At 36.2% G+C, this 25,807-nt stretch overlaps 1 protein-coding gene across 1 annotated transcript in view; it reads left to right on the top strand.

Annotated features, from left to right (window-relative positions):
• The window catches only part of LOC126484817 (follistatin), a 235,444-nt gene extending 213,817 nt beyond the window's left edge, over positions 1 to 21,627 (top strand). The window contains exon 7 of the mRNA XM_050108414.1: positions 19,034 to 21,627. Coding sequence (XP_049964371.1) covers positions 19,034 to 19,089 — 56 coding nt within the window. The 3' untranslated portion in view covers positions 19,090 to 21,627. The remainder of the gene's footprint in view (positions 1 to 19,033) is intronic.
• Positions 21,628 to 25,807: the final 4,180 nt, after the last annotated feature.

Below are 25,807 nucleotides of genomic sequence, written 5' to 3'. Positions count from 1 at the left end.
AGACTGTATGGTAGGCAATACCAACAAGCGCTAAGGCGTAGAGCTTTGGAAAATGACTCAACTAATCCAATGCAGATAGTGTATTGTGTAGTGACATGTGCAGTCCTGGTGTACAATGTCTGTACTGTAGTGGACTGCAGGTTATGTAGGGTAGTGAAGTACTAATGTCGATCAGCCCTAACCAAATGGAGTTGTACCTGGTAATGGAACTTGCAGGCAAGCATATGGAAGCACCAGAGAAGTGGAAAGGTTCTGCAGGATTAAATATCTGTGTAGAAGACATCTGGCTCATACCATGTTTCCAAAACTGTTCTAATGATTAAGTGAGCAGAGCAGTTAGTACCTCAGTACAACAATAGAGGGAGACAATGAACTACATAGATTCTCGACTTAGGAGATGCAGTGTTTGCTCCAGTGGATGAGACATCTGCAGTCAGTAATTGATCACACGTAGGTGAAATGAATGTTTCATGGAGTACTGTGTGGCGACCATTACAGAAGACGCAGCTACATCCCTACCATGCATGCTTTAACTCCTGCTGACTTTGGACCTCATGTTGTGTTCAGTAATGGTCATTCCCCACTTTCCTGCATAGGTACTATTCATGGATGAAGCCTGTATCACCAGAGACGAAATGCTAAATAGTCGCAGCAACGATGTTTTGGGCGATGAGAATCCCCGCACTACAGTTGTGAAGACCCATCAACACAGATTATCTATCAATGTAGTGAAAGGCATAGGCAGTAACTACATAGTAGGCCCTTTTCTTCTTCCTCACCACTTAAATGCTCCAGTGTACACAGTGTTTATCAGAGGTATGATACCTTGGTTCTGGGAACATAGTCTATTATCCATCAATAGATTGATTCCAACATGATAGAGACACATCTCATTTTGGACTGAGGATTCAAGAAAATGTGGACCACACAATCTGTGAAAAGTAGATAGACAGAGGAAGTCCTGTTTTGTGGCCAGCATATTCACCTGATCTCACCCAACCTAATTTCTTCTTGTGGGGCTTGTGGAAAGCCTGTTGAGACTGAAGAGCATCTCCTGGCAAGAGTTCTCACTGCCTGCGACATTGTTCAAATGACATTGGGGATATTAGAATTGGTATGACAGAATTTTGTGTCATGATGCCAAGACTGCATTGATGCTGGGGGACCCCATTTTGAACAACTGTTGTAAATGCAGCAGCTTGTGAAACATGTGCAGGTAAATGAAACTTATTATTACTGAACCATAGGCTTAGGTTTTTTCAGTTTCTATGAACAGCTGTCTGGAAAGGGCAACCACAGCTCAGAGACATTGTGAATAACAACAAAAAAGACTCAGTAACCATTCAAATTATATTTTTATGATAATTTAAATGGTTATTGAGTATTGACTTTTTTTATTGTTTTTAGTCTCTCTCTCTCTCTCTCTCTCTCTCTCTCTCTCTCTCTCTCTCTCTCTCTCTCTCTCTCTCTCCCTCTCCCCCCCTCCCTCCCTGACATCAACTTAAATTCACCATTACTAATCCATTAACCGGAGAAATTATCAAAGTGCACTGTAGAGTATTCAGCGGAAACTCTGCACATCATGATCAGGGTTCCAAAGTTAAGGCCCATGGTTTGAGCACTGTGTGAGGCTAAGGTGAAACTTGTGTAGGTTTTTACTTATACCTTTTGACTCAATGATTTCGGATAGGGTCATTTACCTCAAATTGATACATTTATCCTTCTCCACCATCATGAAAGTATGTAACATCATCACGGACTCACACTGTACATGTTGTAAAACAATCTAATAGCTAAAGTACAAAGTACACCAATGAAGAAAAGGTAGCAATGCTACTCATCTATGGAGAACATAAGGTAGCAGAACAGTAACTGCAATAATGTCTTTTTTTTTATTTACAATATTGGTACATGTTGTTCTCTACTTTTACATGATACGTTGTGTATAGTAAAGTCAATCACTGATTAAAAGCTGCATCACCATTATTGCCTTTACTGTAGACAAGATATTGTTTAAAAAGTGACTACAGTACTATGCTACATCTACCGATATTATAAACAAGAAAACATAACTGCAATTGCTGTTCTGCTGACACATGTTCTCCATAGATGAGTAGCACTTCCATTTTTTCTTCTTTGGTGTACATTCAACTCACACAAACCACCAACTGAAGATTGTTGACTAAATGGCTGGTGTGCATTTTCCTTATGTTTCCATTTGTTTACTGTTAACTTCAGCAAGTGGACAAGTTGTTTTCGTAGGTACATCCACTGTATGCTAGTACAGGAGTCTCAAACTCAGGTTTGTGCTATGTTTTTAAGAATGGCATGTTTAGATGAATTGTTCACTGTAATATGTATTTGAATTGGTCTTGAGAAGAGGAAGTGGATGACAAAATAAAAAAAAATTAGGCTGCTTTTTAAAAAAGACTTATTGCTGTTCATATCACACAAAGTTACAAGCAAGGCCTTTGGAGAGGAGAACAGCTGTACGAATATCAAGTCTTAAGCAAAGAAGGGAAAGCTGAGAGGTGGAAGGTGTTCTATAGGAGCGAGGTGAACTTGAATGGAATTATTTACAATATTGGTACATGTTGTACTCTACTTTTACATGATATGTTGTGTATAGTAAAGTCAATCACCAATTAAAAGCTGCATCATCATTATTGCCTTTACCGTAGACAAGATATTGTTTAAAAAGTGACTACAGTACTATGCTACATCTACCGATATTATAAACAAGAAAACATAACTGCAATTGCTGTTCTGCTGACACACGTTCTCCATAGATGAGTAGCACTTCTATTTTTTCTTCTTTGGTGTACATTCAACTCACACAAACCACCAACTGAAGATTGTTGACTAAATGGCTGGTGTGCATTTTCCTTATGTTTCCATTTGTTTACTGTTAACTTCAGCAAATGGACAAGTTGCTGTTCATATCACACAAAGTTACAAGCAAGGCCTTTGGAGAGGAGAACAGCTGTACAAATATCAAGTCTTAAGCAAAGAAGGGAAAGCTGAAAGGTGGAAGGCGTTCTATAGGAGCGAGGTGAACTTGAATAGAGTAGTATAGAAATAGAATTGGGCACAGATGAAGATGAGATATGATATTGTGAGAAGAACTTGACACATCACTGAAAGACCTCAGCTGAAACAAGGCCCTGGGAGTAGACAATATCCTGTCAGATCTACTGAGCCTTCAGAGAGCCAGCCATGACAAAAACTTTTCCATTTGATGAGCAAGATGTACAAGACAAGCAACATACCCACAGACTTCAACAAGAATGCAATAATTCCAGTTACAAAGAAAGCAGGTGTTGAAAGATGTGAATATTACTGAACTATCAGTTTAATAAGACAAGATTGCAAAATACTAACACTAATTCTTTACAGAAGAATTGTGAAACTGGTAGAGCCTGACCTCCGGGAAGATAAGTTTGGATTTCGGAGAAATGTAGAAACACGCGAGGCAATACTGGCTCTACAACTTATCTTAGAAGATAGATTAAGGAAAGGCAAACCTATATGTATAGCATTTATAGACTTAGAGAAAGCTTTTCACAATGTTGTCTGGAACACTCTCTTTGAAATTCTGACAGCAGCAGGGATAAAATAGAGGGAATGAAAGGCTCTTTACATCTTGTACAGAAACCCAAGGAACATGAATGGGAAGCAGTGGCTGAGAAGGGAGTGAAACAGAGTTGCAGTCCATCCCTATGTTTTTCAAACTGTACAATGAGCAAGCAGTGAATGACCCCAAAAAAGAATTTGGAGTAGGAATTAACGTACAGGGAGAAGACATAAAGTTTCCTCTCTGTTCCGTTAACATCAAATGTAGATTTAAGTGTTAGGAATGCTTTTCTGGAAGTATTTATATGGATTGAAGCCATATGGGTAGCAAAACAGGAACAATAAGCTGTTTAGGTAGGAAGAGAATAGAAACTTTTGAAAAGTAATATTACAGAAGACTGCTGAAGATTAGATGGGTAGATCACATAACTAATGAGGAGGTACTGAACAGAACTGGGGAGAAAAGAAATTTTTGCCACAACTTGGCTATAGGAAGGGACCAGTTGATAGGACACATTCTGAGACATCAAGAGATCACAAATTTAGTATTGAGAGAAGGGAGGGAGACACACATGAATACAGTGAGTAGATTCAAAAGGATACAAGTTGTAGTAGTTAGAGATGAAGAGGCTTGCACAGTATAGAGTAGTATGGAAAGCTGCATCAAACCCAGTCTTTGGACTGAAGACCATAACAACAACAACACATTTATGAGAATCTGCTATTCTTATAGAAAAAATCAACACAGACTTGACAATTTCCATTTTCACCACACCTGCAGCACTCACCACAGAGAGAATTTAAACTTCTGATGTAGTGTTTAAAACTCTACGACCAACCACCAGAATATTATAAGGAGTTAAAAATTTAAATTTAAATAAAAGCAGTAATATGTTTAATATGTAGCTTGGTTCTTGTTGTAAATATTGTCACGTCTCCTACACATCAAATGAAATGATTTGAAAATTGTATTTAATGAGATGAATAAATCACATTTCACATTGTGATAATGCCCTACCCTTCTGTTCAAGAACTGAACCTGTAGCTGCACCTGACCCTGCCTCATTTCCTCCTCAATTATTGTGTCCATATGGGGTCCTTTGGCTCTTATGACTACAGACTGGTTTCTGCACATGTAGTAGATAATATTTTGCTCCCTGTATTTTATCCTTGCTACATTCAGGATTTAAAATGGTGTATTCCAATCAATATTGTCCTCTATATCTACAAATGCTATAAACATAGGTTTTCCTTTCTCCAACCTATCTGCTGAGATAAGCTGCAGAGTCAGTATTGCCCCGCATGTTTCTTGATTTCTCCAGAATGTTTTAACCACCAAGGCACAAAACACTGAGGATCATCCAGAGCCAGAATGATTGCTTAAGATGAAAGAACTAGATGAAACCATGAAGGAAATTTGTAGTAAGCACGCTTGCTTTAATTTTAAGAAGCAGATTAATAGTGGGAATGTTTGGGTGCTGTGTGGCTATGAATGTGCTCAATACTTGCAGTCTTAAAGTGAGCAGGACTTGATTCCTTTTAGAAGAGAGTTTTCGCCATCTCCTCCTCCAGTCAAATGCTCACAGAAGAATGTGGTTCCAACCAAAAAATGATAACTACGAACGCCTTCTTAACAGTGATGTCAGCATAGAAAATCCTGAGTTTGACTTTGAATGTAACACTACTTTGACATCAGAAGAAGTATATGGTTATCTAAAGATCACATTGACAACAAGTGGACACACAGCAGAAAAAAGGCTGAGCTCCTATGAAAATTTCAATGAGAATACCAAAAGCATGAAGTCATTTACTTCTGAGGATCAACAAGTGAAAAAGAACAATCACTTAGATTGCAATCAACTTCTCTCTCATTCTAGTACTAGCAATGAAGAAAACCAGGCTACCAAAAATAAAATAAACTCCAAAGGAAAGAAGAAAGTAACATACTACCAAATGGAAGCACAGAAAAGCACAAGCCCTTTGTAACTTCTTTAAAATATATAGCATTTAGGAGTACTAAGCTACCATGTCAAAACTGTTCTCAAACTTGTACCTCAAAGTTCATTGACGATGACAGGAGAGTGATTTTTTCAAACTACTAGAAGATAGGGGATTTGTCTAAACAATGGGAACATATTGTACATCATACCACCGAAACAAAGCTACAATATAGATATCCCAAGAAGGATATGAAGCATGTGTTCCATTATGTAAAGGATGGACAATGGTTGAGAGTCTGTTAATATTTTTTGTCTACTTTGGATATTATCAGATGAACAGTGTCAACTAGATCTGAATGAATTAAAGGTGAAGTTGTACTAGTGGATCTTTGGGGCAAACAAGGTTATCATGCCTCAGTTGGTAACAACATTACAAATAACATGCATACACACATTAAATCAATCCCTTGCACTGAGAGTCATTACCTACCAGCATCCACAAGATTATAGAAGGAGGAAGAACTATTGTGAGTTTATACAGAGACTGCATAGAAGATCACAAAAAGAATGGCAAGCCTAATGGTACTCTCTTTATGTCTTCAAAAATATTCAGCTCTGAATTCAGTTTCTTTTTTTATGTGGTTTCCTATACCTATGAAGGACACCTAAATTTTTATGGAGAAGGTAAACTGTCTACTTACAATCTGACAATATTTGACTACAAAACGAAACAAGGAAGACAATTGCTGCCCTCAACAACAACAAAAATAGATATACAATTGTCATGTACATGTACATCTTTCACAAATTCCAGAAAACTAAGTAAATTACCCATAAATACTTCACAAAAGGGAAGACACAGAATGAAGGTGATGGAACACATTTGATGATTGAAAAAGAGATAAGGAGAGCAAATAAATGAGGCCTAGTATATATTACACTTCAATATGTTCAGGTCATTAAAAGTGTTAAGAAAAAGCCACAATTTTATGATGACTTTGAATTGTCATACAACGATTTCATTGATTTCAAAGATATTTTGAATAAACTAGGCACACATTTAATGGTGAACACAAACCTTAAATGCTTTTGTATTGGAAATGTATTGATTTTTCAAAAAGACCTCTTTAGGTTGCTCTACTAAACACCTTGAAGTGTGAGTTATGAAGCAGAGGAAACATTTGAAGTAAAGTCTGTATAGAAGGAAAAAAGCATATCATATCAGGAAAGAGTGAGGAAAGGTAGAAGATATCCACATCACGAAAAACAAAAATGCTATCCACCAGAAAAAAGGAAACAAATCACTAATGATTGGAAACAAAGCAGGCCTATAAAACACCATCGGTAATCTCCAAGAATAAAAAGAAATACTTGATGCCTCTAGTCAATGCAAAATATGTGACAACTTTTTATTTTAACTTTTAAATTCTCCTCTTAATGTCAACAAAGACCAGTATTTCTTACTAATTGTATTAGGAAGTTCCATTAAGTGTTAGCAAAAGAACTGTGATTTTGAACAATGGGAAGTCTAGGTCAGAATATCAACAATTATGGGAAGGATAGATTGCTACTCGCTGTAAATATGACATGTTGAATTGTATTTTATTTATTTTTTATTTATACGTCAAGTTCTGTAGGACCAAATTGAGGAGCAAATCTCCTGGGTCATGGAGCGTTTCAGTACATGAAATTGCAACTTAAAAATAATAACAGATAAAAATAAATGTTTATGAACCTGAAAAATGTCAGTCCATAAGTTTAAGTAAATACAATCAACAATACAATAAGAATCAGCTTAATTTTTCAAGGAACTACTCGACAGAATAGAAGGAGTGACCCATGAGAAAACTCTTCAGTTTCAATTCGAAAGCATGTGGATTGCTGCTAAGATTTTTGAATTCGATTGGTAGCTTATTGAAAATGGATGCAGCAGTATACAGCACAGCTTTTTGCATGTTAAGGAAGTCCGATCCAAATGCAGGTTTGATTTCTGCTGAGTATTAACCAAGTGAAAGCTGCTTATTCTGGGGAATAAGCTAATATTGTTAACAAGAAATGATACTAAAAACAAAGATGAGGTGACTTACCGAACAAAAGCGCTGGCAGGTCGATAGACACACAAACAAACACAAACATACACACAAAATTCAAGCTTTCGCAACAAACTGTTGCCTCATCAGGAAAGAGGGAAGGAGAGGGGAAGACGAAAGGAAGTGGGTTTTAAGGGAGAGGGTAAGGAGTCATTCCAATCCCGGGAGCGGAAAGACTTACCTTAGGGGGAAAAAAGGACAGGTATACACTCGCACACACGCACATATCCATCCACAAATACAGACACAAGCAGACATATTTAAATGTGTCTGCACACACGCACATATCCATCCACACATACAGACACAAGCAGACATATTTAAATATGTCTGCTTGTGTCTGTATGTGTGGATGGATATGTGCGTGTGTGCGAGTGTATACCTGTCCTTTTTTCCCCCTAAGGTAAGTCTTTCCGCTCCCGGGATTGGAATGACTCCTTACCCTCTCCCTTAAAACCCACTTCCTTTCGTCTTCCCCTCTCCTTCCCTCTTTCCTGATGAGGCAACAGTTTGTTGCGAAAGCTTGAATTTTGTGTGTATGTTTGTGTTTGTTTGTGTGTCTATCGACCTGCCAGCGCTTTTGTTCGGTAAGTCACCTCATCTTTGTTTTTATATATAATTTTTCCCACGTGGAATGTTTCCTTCCATTATATAGAAATGATACTAAGGAATATACAGGGTGTCCCAGCTATCTTGTCCACCCAAAATATCTCTGGAACAATAACAGCTATTGGAAAACGACTTTCACCAGTATCAATGTAGGGCCCATGAATGTACATATTTGGAAACATTCTAAAATGAAAGCTTATGAGTTTTTTAGCACAAACTTATGTTTTTTTAAATGGACCTCCTATATTTTTTCTTCAGCAATCCATAGCATGACAAAGCACATACATAATGGCGTTGATTGCATCGCAATATTCCCATTACATCCCGAGATATTAAGACGCGAAGTTGACGCTTGAAACACCCGACATGCACTGCTAGCGCACGTCCTACATCTACATCTACATCTACATTGATACTCCGCAAGCCACCCAGCGTGTGTGGCGGAGGGCACTTTACATGCCACTGTCATTACCTCCCTTTCCTGTTCCAGTCGCGTATGGTTCGCGGGAAGAACGACTGTCTGAAAGCCTCCGTGCGCGCTCTAATCTCTCTAATTTTACATTCGTGATCTCCTCGGGAAGTATAAGTAAGGGGAAGGCTCAGGCGTGAACCCCATGCTGCCCGTAATCGCGATGTGATTCACATGCGTAAGCACACTTCCATATTTATCAAGAGGTCCGAAACGAATAATACGCATGTCAATCACATCGCGATTACGGGCAGCATGGGGTTCACGCCTGAGCCTCAGGACATGCGCTAGCAGTGCATGTCGGGTGTTTCAAGCGTCAACTTCGCGTCTTAATATCTCGGGATGTAATGGGAATATTGCGATGCAATCAACGCCATTGTGTATGTGCTTTGTCATGCTATGGATTGCTGAAGAAAAAATGTAGGAGGTCCATTTAAAAAAAACATAAGTTTGTGTTAAAAAAACTCATATGCTTTCATTTTAGAATGTTTCCAAATATGTACATTCATGGGCCCCAGCCCTACATTGATACGGTGAAAGTCATTTTCCAATAGCTGTTATTGTTCCAGAGATATTTTGGGTGGACAAGATACCTGGGACACCCTGTATATATTGAGAGGCCAATGTCAAAATACCTAGACTTGTGAACAGGGGTTGAAAAGAGGTTTGTGAACTTACATCACTTATTGCCCAAACCGCCCGTTTCTGAGCCAAAAATATCCTTTTAGAATGGGAAGAGTTACCCCAAAATATAATACCATATGACATAAGCGAATGAAAATAAGCAAAGTAGACTAATTTTCATGTCGAATGATCACTCACTTCTGATATCGTTCAAATAGTAAAAATGGCTGTATTAAGTCTTTGAACAAGATCCTGAATGTGGGCTTTCCACGACAGCTTACTATCTATCTGAACACCTCGAAATTTGAACTGTTCAGTTTCACTAATCATATGCCCATTCTGTGAAATTAAAATGTCAGGTTTTGTTGAATTGTGTGTTAGAAACTGTAAAAACTGAGTCTTACTGTGATTTAGCATTAGTTTATTTTCTACAAGTCATGGACTTAGGTCATGTACTGCACTATTTGAAACCGAGCCAATGTTGCACACAACATCCTTTACTACCAAGCAAGTGTCATCAGCAAAACGAAATATTTTAGAGTTACCCTTAATACTAGAGGGCATATCATTTATATAAATAAGGAACAGCAGTGGGCCCAACACTGATCCCTGGGGTACCCCCCACTTGACAGTACCCCACTCAGACTCCATATCACAGCCGTTATCAACATTGTGAATAATGACCTTTTACTGCCTGTTGCTAAAGTAAGAGGTGAACCAATTTTGAGCTACTCCCCATATTCCATAATGGTCCAACTTCTAGAGCAATATTTTATGATCAACACATTCAAATGCCTTAGTTAAATCAAAAAAATATACCAAGCATTCAAAACCTTTGACATGCACAATGAAAGGACTGTTGTGTGTTAAGCTTTTGGCCAGAGCCTTCATTAGAAAAGAAAAGCACATACACTTTCCCACAAGCAAGCAGACCTCACACATACATGATTGCTTTCTCTGGTTGCTCAGGCCAAAAACCTAATTTTTGTATTTCAAACATTCTTGTTTTACATGTTTATTGTGATGCTGTCTTTTCTTATTTAAATTTGACAAAATTTCTATATCTTTTATATAAATATTATAAATTTTGAACAACTCTCACTATATTTACTTGTTGTTGTCACATGACACATTGACAAAATTAATCAATGCTACTGTCACATTCGTGATTTTCTTTATTTTTTTATTTTAGAACAAACAGGTATTTCACTACATTAGACACTCATTCTGCAAATCCTGGATGCCCTCTTTCATGATTCATTACTATTTTAATGTTGTAAAGGTATCAAGATACCAAATTATTTTCACAACACAATGGTAGCCAGAAAAAGAACAAGAATTGTTAGAAACTGTATTTTTGTCAGTTAGGAAAATCACATGTTAGAACACTTATAGCTTTTACACCATCATAAAAAATCTTACTGAAATAATTATAGGTTAGAAAGTTTCAAAGTTTCATTCTGCCGAGTATATCAATTTCATTGGTAGTTGACAGTTAAAACCTCTAAAATTTTGGACTTTAGATAATTATTATAAATGAAATCGCAGTTATGGTCATATGATGCACAGATGGGTACTTGTACTATATAATTACATTCAGAAACGTGATTTATTTTTATATACATACTTCACTGCTTAACAAGTACAAAAAGCTACAAGTTAAAACCAGGTTCATAGGAGCTAACAGAGCAATGTGATACCTGCAAATTGTTTGGATCATTAATAAGAATTACACATAAGTATAGTTTAAAATGATTATATTCTCTGCAAAGGTTTAGATAAATACTTAAAGTGCACATAGCAACCATGATTTTTTTTTGATTTTTTTTTAAATTTTTTATCTTATCAGAAAACTTAACGACTATTGAAATCTTCAAACTAAATTTCCTACAAACGAGTTTATTTTTGATGTGTCACTGCTAATATCACTGTGCCATATGTCATGTAATAGCTACAAACTCTCACAAATTTGACATCATAATTTTCACAACATAAAATCAAAGCGTACACTCACTGCTTTGAGGATACAGGGTGAACCACCTAAAACTTGCAGTGCAAATATTGCGGAAATGGAAGGCATGAATAACATTATAGGTTGGACAACAACAGCTAAAAAACTTGTACATCAATCAAACAATTTAAAATCAGAGATGCTAAAATAGTCTATATTAAACTGAGTAAAAGTCCAAATCCGCAATAGCCGTTTATTGTATTTTCACTATATCATGATTGGTTTCATACCCTGCAGGTTAGCCTGAAACTACATAAGTAAAATGGTAATAGACAAAAAAAACTATGGAACAAAGTAGTCAGTAAAGCTATGTACTCTCAAAACTAATACTTTATGTGACACGACTTCCAAAGGGTAAGTGTACGTAAAAGCATATCACTCCTTGGTAAGATCTTGGATGAAACAGCAGATGGGCATCCGATGCAAACCATGCATGATCATTAGTACATCTCCAAAATGCTGTCAAATGAAAAGCCCAGACAGCACATGACAATCCATGTTTACTGTGATTTCCAGGGTCCAGTCTGCATGACCTTTTAATTTGGTTCCTACTGTTAGACATTACAATCTTCAACCCATGATGGGGTGGTGCACGCTTGGCTTCACGATATTCGGTGTGTAGCTAATGCTGTAACATGCAGTTCTATTTGATACCTCCCAATATATTTTAGTCTGTTGATGACTCCCAAGGATTGTTTATCTTTTACTTCTTTGTTTCCCAAGCAGATTTTGACAAAGGTAGTTTCTCCTCTTTTATACTCTCCTGACACTGTGAGCTGTGTTTTAATTTACATTACCTTCAATCTAGAATGTTTTGTGGTCATAGGTTTCGTCCTGTCATACGTGGATTGTCATTTGCTGTCCAGGCTCATCTTTTGACAGTGTTTTAGAGATTTATTACTGATCATGCATCGTTCAGATCAGATGCCCATCTGCCATTTCTTCCACGGTTTTCTCAAGGAGTGGCATGTTTTTATGCACACTTGCATCTTGGAAATCATGGCACAAGAAGTCTTAGTTTTTTGCATACATCGCTTTACTGCCTACTTTTTTCGATAGGTTATGTTGACTATTACTGCTTTTACTTATTATGTTGTTTCATTCTATATGCAGATATGACCTAAGGATATACTTTGAGGATATGAAACTGGTCGTCATACAGTGAAAACACAATAAACAGCTATTGCAGAAATGGAAAGTGTTACTGGTGTGCAGTTTTCACTTGATGGATTGGTAGTCAAGGGCTCGTGTCATCAGCCAATCAAGAGATTGTAAAAATACTTCGAGAATGTATTTTTTTGTGTAAACATACACATTTTAATGGACCAATGCCTATTGACACCAACAAACTAAAACTAGGGTAAATGAGAATGTCAGTGGTCTTTGTTGCAGAATTCTAGTGCAAGTCATTTATGGAACATCATAGTTTGAATTTCTCACTACAGGGAAGAAACTGTGGGGAATATCCACAAACGCTTGTGCGAAGTCTGTGGAGCATCTGCTATCGACAGAAGTACAGTTAGTCCCTGGGCACAAAGGGTGAGGTCATCAGAAGGTGATTCGGCAAAGCTCCATGATCTGCAGCATTTGGGGAGACCATCCACAGGCCTCACATGACATGTTGCAGCAAGCTGATATTGTCATTCATGAAGACGCATGCATTAAAGGATGCCATTCATGGAATACATTTTGAGGATGATAAGGAGGTGATTCACACAGTGAAGCATTGTCTCCCCCACCAGGGATGGATCTTATGTCAATGGAGAATGTCTAGGACACTTGCCAGACTCATGTCACATCCTTGTGCGATTGTGTGGGAGCTTATGTGCAGATCAATTGCAAGCAACAGCAACAAGAACATTTTATTTCCCCCCCTCACCCCCCTCTTCTGTTTCCTTCTGTTATGTTGTCTAGGTGTTATAGTATCATTTTCATGTAACTGGTTGAAGAGGCTGATAAATAACTGCTGAGATAGTTGACATCTGTTGGTCTGTCTTGCCACACACACCATACAAAAATGAACTGCATTCTTCCTACATTCTCCACCTACCATGCCAAGAGCATGTTGGCTTTTTCTTCACTGGTAAATCCCATTGTCTACTCACGACCTACTGCACACATTAACTGACTAGCAGGTCTCAATGCACCAAGGAACACTCAAGCACACTGTAAGCAAACAACATAGTACCTAGCAACTACACAAGCTGAATGGCACAAAGAAGTGTTGGTGTTGAAACTTTTCAAAATATGATATCTCAGAAATGACTCACACTAGAATCCTGCAACAAACACCACAGACATTCTAATTTACATTACGTTCAGTTTGTTGGTGTCAGTGTATGTTTACACAAAAAATATACTTTCTAAGTATTATTTACACAAAAATACACTTTCTAAGTATTATTACAATCTGTTTATTGGCTAACAATATGAACCCCTGATTACCAATCCATTCTTTGAAAACCACACATCAATAGCACTTTCCATTACCAGAATATTTGTGGTGCAAGTTTAAGGTGATTCATCCAGTATACTAAGCATTATGATTATGAAAACCATTATGTAACATAGGACATGTAAGCATCTACATTATGAGAACACTGTCTCTTTCCATTGTTTCTGCCCACGATCAGGAAGTCAGCCTTTCTGTTATTTTGCCTTTCTTAGTTGAGGTTCTTTCCCTATCTGCTGTACCTTACTCTACTTTCTATGATTTGGTGATTCCACCTCTGGGATCATGAACCACATCAGTTTTGTTGTTGCCAGCAGGTGTAGTCAGCCTCTGAATGTGCTCCCAAACCTGTCGGGAGTGGTAGCAGTCAGGCTACCCACACACGTAGGCAAGCACTCTGGCTAGCAATTGGAAAGTATCATGTGTTAAATGTAGCTTGACCAAAGAAGGAATTGGTTGATAGTGAACATCCTGAGACATCAAGGGGTCATCAGTCTCATGGAAGTATGCTACAAATGGATACAGGTTGCAGCAATTATGCAGATATAAAGAGGCTTACACAAGTTAGACTAGCATGGAGAGCTGCAGTCCTTTGTCTGAAGACCACAACAACAACACTTCCTTTTAGTACAGTGCACTTTGTCTAACATTTTCCCAGTAACTACAGTCAGTTGGGGCACCTTGGCACCACTTTTTACCATTTTTCTTTATACTGGACACAAAATAAATTACACGTTGCAGCAGACAGTGGAACATTTTACATCTATAGTTACTGAGTGCTTGGCAAAGTGAAAATGTATATTAACTATGCCCTATTAGACTAAAGCTCCAATTTTAAAGCTGGTACAAAGCTACAGTGTCATTAAGGTAGACATTAGAGCAGTCTTTAAAAACAAAGAATTTTTCCTGTATCCAACGCTCTAGCTAAATTTAGATCATTCCAGAAGGAAATAATGTGTTAGTAAGAAGTAAAAACAAACAGCATTAATTCAGTACTGAAATATCAGGATATTTGTATCAACCTGGCATTGTTCAACTCAAATCACTGTCATCAGAAACTCTCTTCATAGACAATGCAATTAAAGGATAATCACAAACCTCAGAGGTGGCAGGAAGTTTGAAAGACAAATGAAATATTAGCTAGAAATCATGGAAGAAATAATGCAATTAGGCAGGGCAGCAGCCATTTAAAACAATAGTGGTTAAGCGGTACTAAGATATCCTGACTGGTAAAAAGTTTCCCTGATTAACTGTATGACTCCATCTCTGAAGTGTGATTCTGAAAAGTCTGCAAAATACCCATCATAATGTACTCAAAGCACGACCATAAATTTCTTTAGATAGGTGAAAGTCAGACAGTATCAAATTTTGTGAAAAGGCTGGATGTTCCAAGAAATAATATTTCAAATTCACCAGTTTTCTCTTTGCCAAAACACTTCTGAGAGATGATGCATTGTTCTGACGAGGGTTGGTTTATTTCTTTTATAATGCAGACCTACTGTATTTATTTCATCATACATTTGGTCATGGAGACTTAAGTTCTTGTTATATCATTTACTAGGAAACTGATAAGATTATTTTCTCTTGCATCCCATAGCATACTGGTCACAATCATTCCAATAAATGAAACTGAGTTTGTCTTTTTTCACTTGTAGGGTCAAAATGCATTGTCTTCTGTCTCATTCATTGCATGAAGGTGTGCACAGGTGTCTCATCCTCAGTAACTGAGTGACTTGAATGTTATAGATGAGCAGATTGAACCATTGTTTCTAACACTGTTCTGAGTTACAGTTTTTCAAAGCACTTAAAAGTAGAGAGTTAAAAACTTATCAGGATAGCCTCTGATAATATCTCATGTAACAGAAGACGAAATTTTACACTGAAAGTTATACTTAACATGGTAGCCTAAGTACCAGAAACCATGTATCAGCAAGGGCATACACAATGGCCATGAAACCTACACTTAAGAACTCTGTGCTCTACAGTGTCCAGCAACCATTAGACGTAGAGCACAAACTCAGAGAAACAGATGGAGAAGCAAATTGGCTGTGTCAATTACGTATGAATCATTTCACCATGTGTCTTAAATGATTTCGTGAAATAATGGTGGTGGAGAAGCAGTTTAAACCATTGTCCTCCACTGCCCACTGGGGCACCTCTCTCAGTAGCAGTATTACAGAGCTATTCAACAGAAAAGTATAATGACGTGACACATGCAGTGGTTTGTAATTAAGTTATTTACAAACAAAGGTGAGATATGTAATAAATTTTAAGGACAAAACTACCACTGATCACAGTGCCACATTGTTCAAACAGAGGCACTCAAATGGATTGTGTTCATCCACTCTCTAGAGGAAGTGTGGTACTAACTTCTGGGATTACATCAGTCATGTAAATCTGGAACATCTACTCAGTGGGAGAGTTCATGAAGGACAGACTGGTAATTTATATAGATTGCAGTTTCTCTATATCTACTCTGCAAACCCAAACCACTGTGAAATACAAGACAGTGTGTGTCACATTGTACCACTTATTAGGGTTTCTTCCCAATCAAATCACACATGGAGCATGGGAAGAATGACTGTCTAAATGCCTATGTGCATGCTGTAACTATTCTTGTTCTCATGGTGACTATGGAAGCAGTACATAGAGGGTTGCAGTATATTCCTAGCGTCATATATTGAAACCTTGTAGCTCAGCTTTCTTGGGATCATTTATATCTATCTTCAAGAGTCCACTAGTTCAGATTCTTCAGCATCTCTGTGACTCTTTCCCACAAGTCAGACAAACCTGTGACCATTCGTCCTGCACTTCACTGTATACATTAAATATCCCCCGTTATACCTATTTGGTAGATCCCATACACTTGAAGAATATTCTAGACTGGGTTGCACAAGTGATTTGTAAGCAATCTCCCTTGTAGACTGATTGCATTTCCTCCGTATTCTACCAATAAATCAAGGCTACTACCTGCTTTACCCACAACTGAGCCAACATGGTCATTCCATTTCATATCCCTGCAAAGTGCTACATCCAAGTATTTGTACGAGTTGGTCAATTCCAGTTGTCACTCATTGATATTATAGTCATAGGATATTACATTTTTTTCATTTTGGGAAATGTACAGTTTTATATTTCTGAACATTTAAAGCAAGTTTCCAATATTGGCACCACTTTGAAATCTCATCAAGATCTAATTGAATTTTTACACAACTTTTCTCAGACAATACTTCATTAAAGATAACTGCATCATCTGCAAAAAGGTGGAAATTACTATTAATATTGCCTGCAAGGTCCTTAATATACAACTTGAACAGCAAGGGTCCCAAGACAATTCTTGGGGCACACCCAAAGTTACGTCTACATCTGACAAAGATTCTTAATCCAAGATAACATGCTGCCTGCTCTCTACCAAAAAGTCCTCAGTCACAAATATTTCTTGGTACCCCATGTGTTCATACTTTTGACAATAAGTATAGATGTGGTACTGAGTCATACGCTTTATGATTTCTGGAAATCAAGAAATGCTACATCTGCCTGACTGCCTTGATGCAAAGTTTTCAGCGTGTTATGTGAGAAAAGTGTACATTGGGTTTCACATGATCAATGTTTTCAGAAAATGGAGAAGGTCAGATTGTTCGAGGTACCTTACTATGTTCGAGCTCTGAATATGTCCTAAGATTCTGCAACAAACTGATGTCAAGGATAGCTGGTGGTAGTTTTGTGGGTCACTTCAGCTACTTTTCTTGTAAACGAATGTAACCTGTGGTTTTTTTTCAACTACTGGGCACTGTTTTTGTTTGAGGGATCTATGACAGGTTATAGTTGGAAGAGTGTCTCACTCAGCTGAAAATTCAGTATATAACCTGTTTGGGATTCCATTGGACCTTAGAGCCTTGTTCAACTGTAATGATTTCAGCTGTTTGTGAACACCACTGACACCAACACTTATTTCACTTATTTTTTAGAGGTATGAGGATTAAATTGGAGCAGTTCTTCTGGGTTTTCCTTTGTAAATGAACATTTGAAAATGGAGTTAAGCATTTCAGCTTTTGTGTTTCTACCCTCAACTTCAGTTCCTGTCTCATTACACAGCTTCTGTTTCTTTCTACCTTGGTAGATTTGAATTTCTTGTGTACTTTGACAAATACAACACCTCCATTTGGCATTAGCTTATCATTTTGATATACACTTCAGTTATCCCCAAAAATCTCACTGCTATCAGTTTCAGGTTTCACACATCTTTCTGTAACTAGTGTTATGTGACATTCGCTGCTTTTCAGGAGCACATCAGACTCTGGCATTTTGCTGCAAATGCTTCAGCAATTAACTAACTTCTATGATTTTAATACTATCAGCTGGGGGGGGGGGGGGCTGTATTAAAAATTGCTGCCTCTCAATGACACTAGTTTTGCATAATTGAAATTATATTAGACATATTTATTACTCTCCTGCCCCCAATCATATGATTAGTAAATACACAATAAGAAACAAATAAATCGGAATTCACATAAATTTGATAACATACCATTAATCATTAGATAGCTGTTGCTTTGACAAAATAAGTTATTAAGAATGATGTGGCACACAATATGTAATACATTGGCTAGCATAAGAAGCAACTGATAAATGAACATAACTATATTACTGAGAATTTCTTTCAATATAAAACTTCCATACCATCTTAAAAGTTCTTCTTATGATCATGCCCATAATTTGATAACAACATTTTCAACAAAAGGATGAATATAAAGAACAAAATTCTGCAATTAGATAGTATCACTTCAGCAGCATTTCCATGACTCACTGTATTGGCCACAAGGTAGAAAAAGACATCAGTATCCATAATAAAATATGTGATTCTCCAATTGTTGTTCATCAGCTAATATGTAAGTAACTCTAAACAAATTCTTTGAAACAAACAATGAGAATAACAAGCTTTGCATCTCTGTCACCAGTTGTATATGACTCAGCATTTAAGGTGAGCACTATCCATCAAGATCAAGTCACCATGTGAAGCACTTTCATCAGGACCTACCTGTACTTTCAAAAAATTATTTTATAATTAAATATTTTTTTAAAAAATATGGGCTCCAATCATAGAGAATAAATGGTATGAAGATTACACTTTGGCATTATAAATAAGTGTAATTTAAGTTGTAAGTTAGCACAGAACAGTAAAGAAAAGAATTGGTAGCAAGCATGATATCTTGTGATAACAGGTTACAAGGGGAATAAAAAAATACTTTTCTTTGTTTGTTTCAGCTGCTGTTGCCAACACTGTACTAGATAGCGACACCACAGCAAACAGGTACTTATGAGGACGATGACTTCATTGTAGAAAGTTTAGGCTCATGCAGCCTGCTGCCTGTGATGTGAAATTTAGCCCATTATTATAGACTGTAGGTCACTCTTCACTTCAGATTCAACACCCCATTCTGTTCAGTTTTATAGATATTTGCAGTCATCTGTGTCTCCCATTAACAGTTCATGGGAATAATGTATTTATGGTGTTTGAACTAAAATTATCACACAGTACAGGAGTATTGTAAATGTATTTATAGAATGACTCATAGAGTAACATAATTAACCCATGTATGTATTGCTGTACATAATTTCTATATATTATGCAAATGTATTGTTTATAGTTAATGTTGTATTAGAATATTTATCTTCATGCTATTATGAAGTGGTAACAGTATATGTGTTACAGAGCTCTTTTGAGTAGTTGTGTGTTGCAAGATATGTATTTCAAGACAATTAAGTGCATACAGACAGCTCAGAAAGAAGAGTAATGGTGAGAGAGGTGAGAAGGGATCTCAGGTAGTAGCCCCCGTGGCATGCTGATAGGGTCACACAAAGTTTTGTGTAACCTTATTGATCTGTTGCTGACATGGCATGAGGGGCCTGAATGTAACCACAGTGTTTGACCATATGACCAGGATCACGCAAAAATTTTCTTAGTTGGTTAATGCTTATAATAAAACTGTAGATCTTTTGTTCAAATAACTTCCAGAAGACAATGAAAGGACTAGACAAATTATATGTGCTAACAACATGGTTTACTTTATAAGGTCCATAGTTTACTTGATTCCTTATAAATCTAAACTGTCTGAAATGTTTAAAAAAAGTCTCCAAAACCAAAGAAACAAAAATTTCAGAATCGCATAATCTATCAACCAAATTTGAATTAATGTGTAATTAAATTCTTTGGTACTTCACATAGCACATCTCCTCTGCAGTTACTGCAATTTCTCCATACCTGGCACTTTGACAAAATTTGAAATGTGAATCACATCACAGTATACCAGAAATTATTCAAGAGAGCCATAGTGTTGTGCAATATCCTATCAGGCACTGATGTACAAGTTTGATGTGATTATTTGCAAAAGACATACTGTATTTTTTTAGTCCAGGCACTGGAAATAGTTAAACTGAAAATTAACAAAGACAGGTGTAAATATGGATGAAAATAAATATACACCACAAATAATAAGAGCCAAATAAGATGTTTCATAAAAGTTTGAGACAATGCCAAATACAGCAATATTGTGATTGCTTCTGCTACTGGTATTGATTAATGGGTGGATAAAGCAAGCAATATATTATTAAAATTATGGTAGACTTTATAAAACATGTATAATTAATGTCACATTCAGAAAGAATGCAACTGGTCAAATTAACTCAAAGGATTGTGATACTTTATTTGTATTCCAGTTGTACAGCTTGTGTTTAAGAGGAAAATACATGCAATAACCAGCATTTGAATCAGAAACAAAAGTGGACATTACAGCTACCATAACAAGCAACTTGATTATTTAAGTGTGATAATTCTTATACATTGGAACAAGACAGATAGGGTAAGACATCTCTGATGTTGGTGGTTGTAAAATGATTAGAGTCTAGAGATCCCGAAGTCCTATAGCAGTGATTTTTCTTTTTTCAAAGAGAAATCATACCTTCATGGATCTCCATTATTGGATGTCATGAATTACAGAAATTTATTTGTAACATAGAACTGCATATACTTCATAAACCAGCTTGTTGAGAACCACTTGGGCAATTACATGACTCGTAAAGTTATGCAGTACCAGAAAAAAACTGTATTTAGTTCATATATACCTTAATGAGTTAGTTCTTGTGTTATATTGTAAATATAGTTTTAGGAACTGTAATTTTGTCTTATTGTTAACTGTATCTGAATCAATCAAAGTGGGTCTGATTATGATTTTAATGCAGCTGTACTGAAAAAAATCTGAAAAAACTGTTTTATGTCTTAAATATGTAATTTTCAGTTTTGTATATGTATAGTTTCTCTAAAGAAAGCTGCAGCATTCAATTTTATGAAAGCTTACTCAAACTGAAGTCTGTGTAATTACTCATGAAATTGAATAACCTCCTCATCGTCAGTGGGAAGTCCACACTGTATGTTGGATAACTAATTTAGAGGAGGCAATGCTACGGTTTTCCTTAGACATGGGAAAGAACTGCTGCAGATGATAAATTAAACTAATGACTGAAATATATTCAGAAACTGTGTGCATGAGTCAGTTTTACAGAACCAAATAAGAATGAGATCTATTATTATTTAATGTTTCTTCAGTATTGTTTTATTATGAAATCACAGTCCCATGTCAGTGAAAGTTATAACACTGAATACAAAAACATGTGATTGAAATATTACAAAAGTAGAATATTAGTAAACATGATCTCATATGCAGGCAAAAGGAGTAGCCTGATGCTTTAACAAACGTTGAGAATTTGTCATGTATTTTTTACAGATTAATGTATAATATTTAGATTAAGACTTTATTCCTACACAGTCATATTCATGCAAATAAAATATAAATGAAAAAATATCCATTATGCTCATTTCCTTTCTGAAAAATCCCTGGAAAATCTCCTGTATTTTTTGTAACCTCCAATCTCTCAAATCACAAAAACCTTAAGTGACCACAATAAAAAGACAACATTACAGTATCATATTTCAATACAGAAATAATTAAATGGCAATACAATTTATGTTAAAAATAATGGGAATTTTTGTTCTTGTATTTTTTCATCTATATCAATGCTATCTCCTTCACAATAATCACATTAGATATTATATGCTTATGCCAGCACTTTTTTCATTTTCTTACACTGTTCTGGAACTTGATGTTGGAGATAGCTTTTCACTCTGCAATGTGTTTTTTATCTCAACTGTGCTTGTAAAATCACAGCCTTTTAAGGATTTCTTTATTTTTGGGAACAAAAAAAAGGTTACATGGGGCCATATCTGGCAAATATGGAGGTTGGGGCATCATTAAAATATTGCTGTTGCCCAAAAACTTATGAACAAGCAATGAAGTGTGATCAGGTGTATTATTGTAGCGCAAAAGGCATGAATTGTTTTGCCACAAAACTGGTCATTTTTTTCCAATTGCTCTATGCAAATGACATTGAACTAGTAAGTAGTACTCCTTATTGACTGTTTGACCTTGTGGCAAGAATTCATGGTACACTGTGCTGTTAAAATTGGGAAATACCAAAATATCCAGTACCAGCCATCAGCTTTGAGCCACCATTTTGCCCTTTTACAATATGGCAACCATGACATCACACACACAAGATGCAAAAAGTTTATACTAAATATAATCAAAATAATTCAAAGAACATGGAACAAACAGGACAACCACAGGAATTAGGGAGTGTTGGAAAGGTACAAGCTAATAAGCAACATTCATAATATTAAATGCATACCAAAACTTACACAAAAATCAGCAAATTAAATCCACCGAATTGGTACTGCCAATCTCAATAAATGTAAATAGAAAAAGTGAACACTCAGCAAAGTGGGAGAGTGCTTCTTCCCCCTCCCTACCATAGATTTAACCATCCCCTATACTAATCTGCTGTATTTGTGCAAGTCCCCACGTTATAATTTTTAGATTACATACTTTATTCACTACTAAATGCTGAAACTTCATAGCTCTAAATCCCTATAAGATGAAAATGAATCTGAAACAATCATAGACCTCTCCTTAGAATATTCCTCAATTAACCCAACCAATATATATTTCATCAGTCAACCCACCACCCTACAATCAACCTCAGAACATCCAGCCCCTGAAACAATAGCCCCTACATCCAGGTTCCCACAATGCCACTATCCCTCCCATACCTCACCTTCCCAAATGCCACTTCATCAGGTTCCAACCCCCCACCCCCACCCCATCCCACCCCAACCATCATGTATACTTAATAAACCTGGAGAGAACCTCCATAAAATAAGAAAACCAATCCAATGCTGTATGAGTGCTAATTCCTGTAACAAGAACACAATACCTAATTGACAAGCAATAGCAACAATAGCACCTTAACAACACAATATCATGAATACTCAGCCAAGACTTCTCATAACAGGAATTCTTCCAAATAGATCACCAAACATTATCATGACAACTCTACCACATATGCTCTTCCCTGGTCTGAGACACAGTGACTTTGGTTAATCACATAAATTTGCCACACATGAGAGACTTGATATATTCAGCCAGCAACCCATACAACTACAAAAACTTCACAGCAATGGCCATATTGTCACCCACTGCAGCATGTGATGACCTGTTGGTAAATTTCCTCATCGTATCTATAATAAATGACAAACAAAAATTAAAAATTAAATGTCCAACTATTATGAACTAACAATTACAATTCCAAAACCAAATTTATAGCCAATAACTACCAAACATAAAAAGGCTGACATATAACAGTCCTCCAGTCTGATGACTGACTAACATCTCTCAATAACAACTTCAAAACATCAACATTCAACACTAGAGACTGTCACAACATACTAATAAATTCCCTCTTTCTAACATGATCAGATTTAAATATGCCACTCATGATGAATCATTACGCGACACATTAGACATGAGTCACAGCAGATGATTAGTGTTCTACATTTCAGCTGACCCTAAAATTGATGAAGGCAGAAAGCATAACCTTTGCATTTGGCCACACTTTGAAGCTGTACCAAACTGTTTGTGTGTTTCTTGTAAGTTTCCTGGATATTCATCTTTAATTTTTCTCCTGTGATTATAGCATGTGGTGAATAGCTATTTGAATAAATATCAACAACACTGTAGAATTTATTTTTCATTCATATTTACTTTTAAATGTTGACTTTTACATTTTACATGTTGTAATGTGTGGTTCAACACCTTGACGTTAGATTCAACACTTCAGAACAAATATTGTTATTAAACATATTACATTTACTTTTTGTACATATTTATTAACGCCACATTATTCTCAGCTTTCTTGAACTGTATTAATGTCAATATCATAACACTGATTGGTATGCTACACAAACTAGGAGGGGTTTCACAAAGTTCACAAGCAGCAATGACTGACTTAGAACAGCACATTGTGCTTTCTGAATGCAGACTTGATAATACTGTGCACACTCATTAAGGAAGTATAAATTTTGACTGCTGTCTGATAACAATTCTCAGCAACAATGGTGAGTGATATGTTACCTCAGAAGATCATCACCAGAGAGTGACTGCCTGCTGTTTTTGTATGATACCAATTTACAGATGTACATATTACAGAATTACAGGAATGCTACATTTTAGATATCAACATAAAATATTTAAAATTATGAAAGATACAAAAATACAATAGGCAGTGAAGTAAATTCATTTAATGTATAATTAGAAAATGACAAAATGATAGGTACAGTACTATCTTATGAAGCAGAAGTTTTAATGTGCACAGGGACTTCCAAAGTGACAAGAATTTTCTCAAAAGTGAAAATTTCTAATTTTAATAATTAACAAGCTAACATTTTATTTTTATGAACGTATACAGTTTTGGAAACATAAAAATGAGGCATACAAAACTAACACTGGATTTTGGAAAGAATTAAATATTAAGATAAGAACATTCCAGAACACAATGTGTTTCATATGAACAACTTATGAAATAACAAGTTTATGGAGAAAGTAAAATGTTTGTTTGGAAGTGGAAAATGAAGGCCATTGAACAAGCTATGTCAATCTTAAAACCAACAGTTTGTAGTGGGTTGAATTTTGACATGCACATGAATTACAGGTATTGCAAAATATGTGTATTTCTTGAAATAAAACGTTTTGATATTATGTAAATATAGTACTGTTATCAGCAGTTGATAAGCTATACTGTGAATAATGAAATCTAGTGAAATACTGCCTGAATAAGATTTTGGGTGATTTTGAATGGGCTAGGGTATATTCCTACAGTCATATTTAAAGCTGGCTGTTGAAACTTTGTAAGAAGGTTTTCTCAGGATAATTTATTTTCAACAGTCTACCATTTCAGTTTCTTCAATATCTCTATGAGACACTCCCACAGGTCAAACAAATCTGCGACCATTCGTGTTGCCTTTCTCTGTACACATTCAACATCCCTTGTTAGTTCTATTTGGTATGCATCCCACTTACTTGAGCAATATTCTAGAATGTGTCGTATGAGTGATTCGTTCTATGCAATCTCCCTTGTAAACTGATTGCATTTCCCTAGTATTGTACCAATAAGCTGAAGTCTGCCACATGCTTTACCCATGACTGAATCTATTTGATCATTCCATTTCACATCCCTACAAAGTGTTACACCCAGGTACTTGTATGCGTTGTCCAATTCCAACTGTGACTCATCGATTTATAGTAGTAAGATACTAAGTTTTCTTTTCATTTTGTGACATGTACAATTTTACATTTCTGAACACTGAGAGCAAGTTTTCAATTTTGAAGTCTTATTAAGATCTGACTGAACATTTATGCAGCTTCTTTCAGAGAGTACTTCAATATAGATAACTGTGTCATATGCAAAAAGTCTGAGTTTATATTTAATATTGTTCACAAGATTATTAACAGACAATATGGACAGCAAAGGTCACAACACAATTCCCTAAGGCACAACCAAAGTCACTTTTATATCTGACAATGTCTCTTAATCCAAGATAACATGTTGCCTCCTCACTACCAAAAAATCATTAATCCACTCACAAATTTC

The sequence above is a fragment of the Schistocerca serialis genome, chromosome 6, assembly GCF_023864345.2.
Source record: "Schistocerca serialis cubense isolate TAMUIC-IGC-003099 chromosome 6, iqSchSeri2.2, whole genome shotgun sequence".
Taxonomy (NCBI): Eukaryota; Metazoa; Arthropoda; class Insecta; order Orthoptera; family Acrididae; genus Schistocerca; species Schistocerca serialis.
This window is presented reverse-complemented; position numbering and strand designations above follow the sequence as displayed.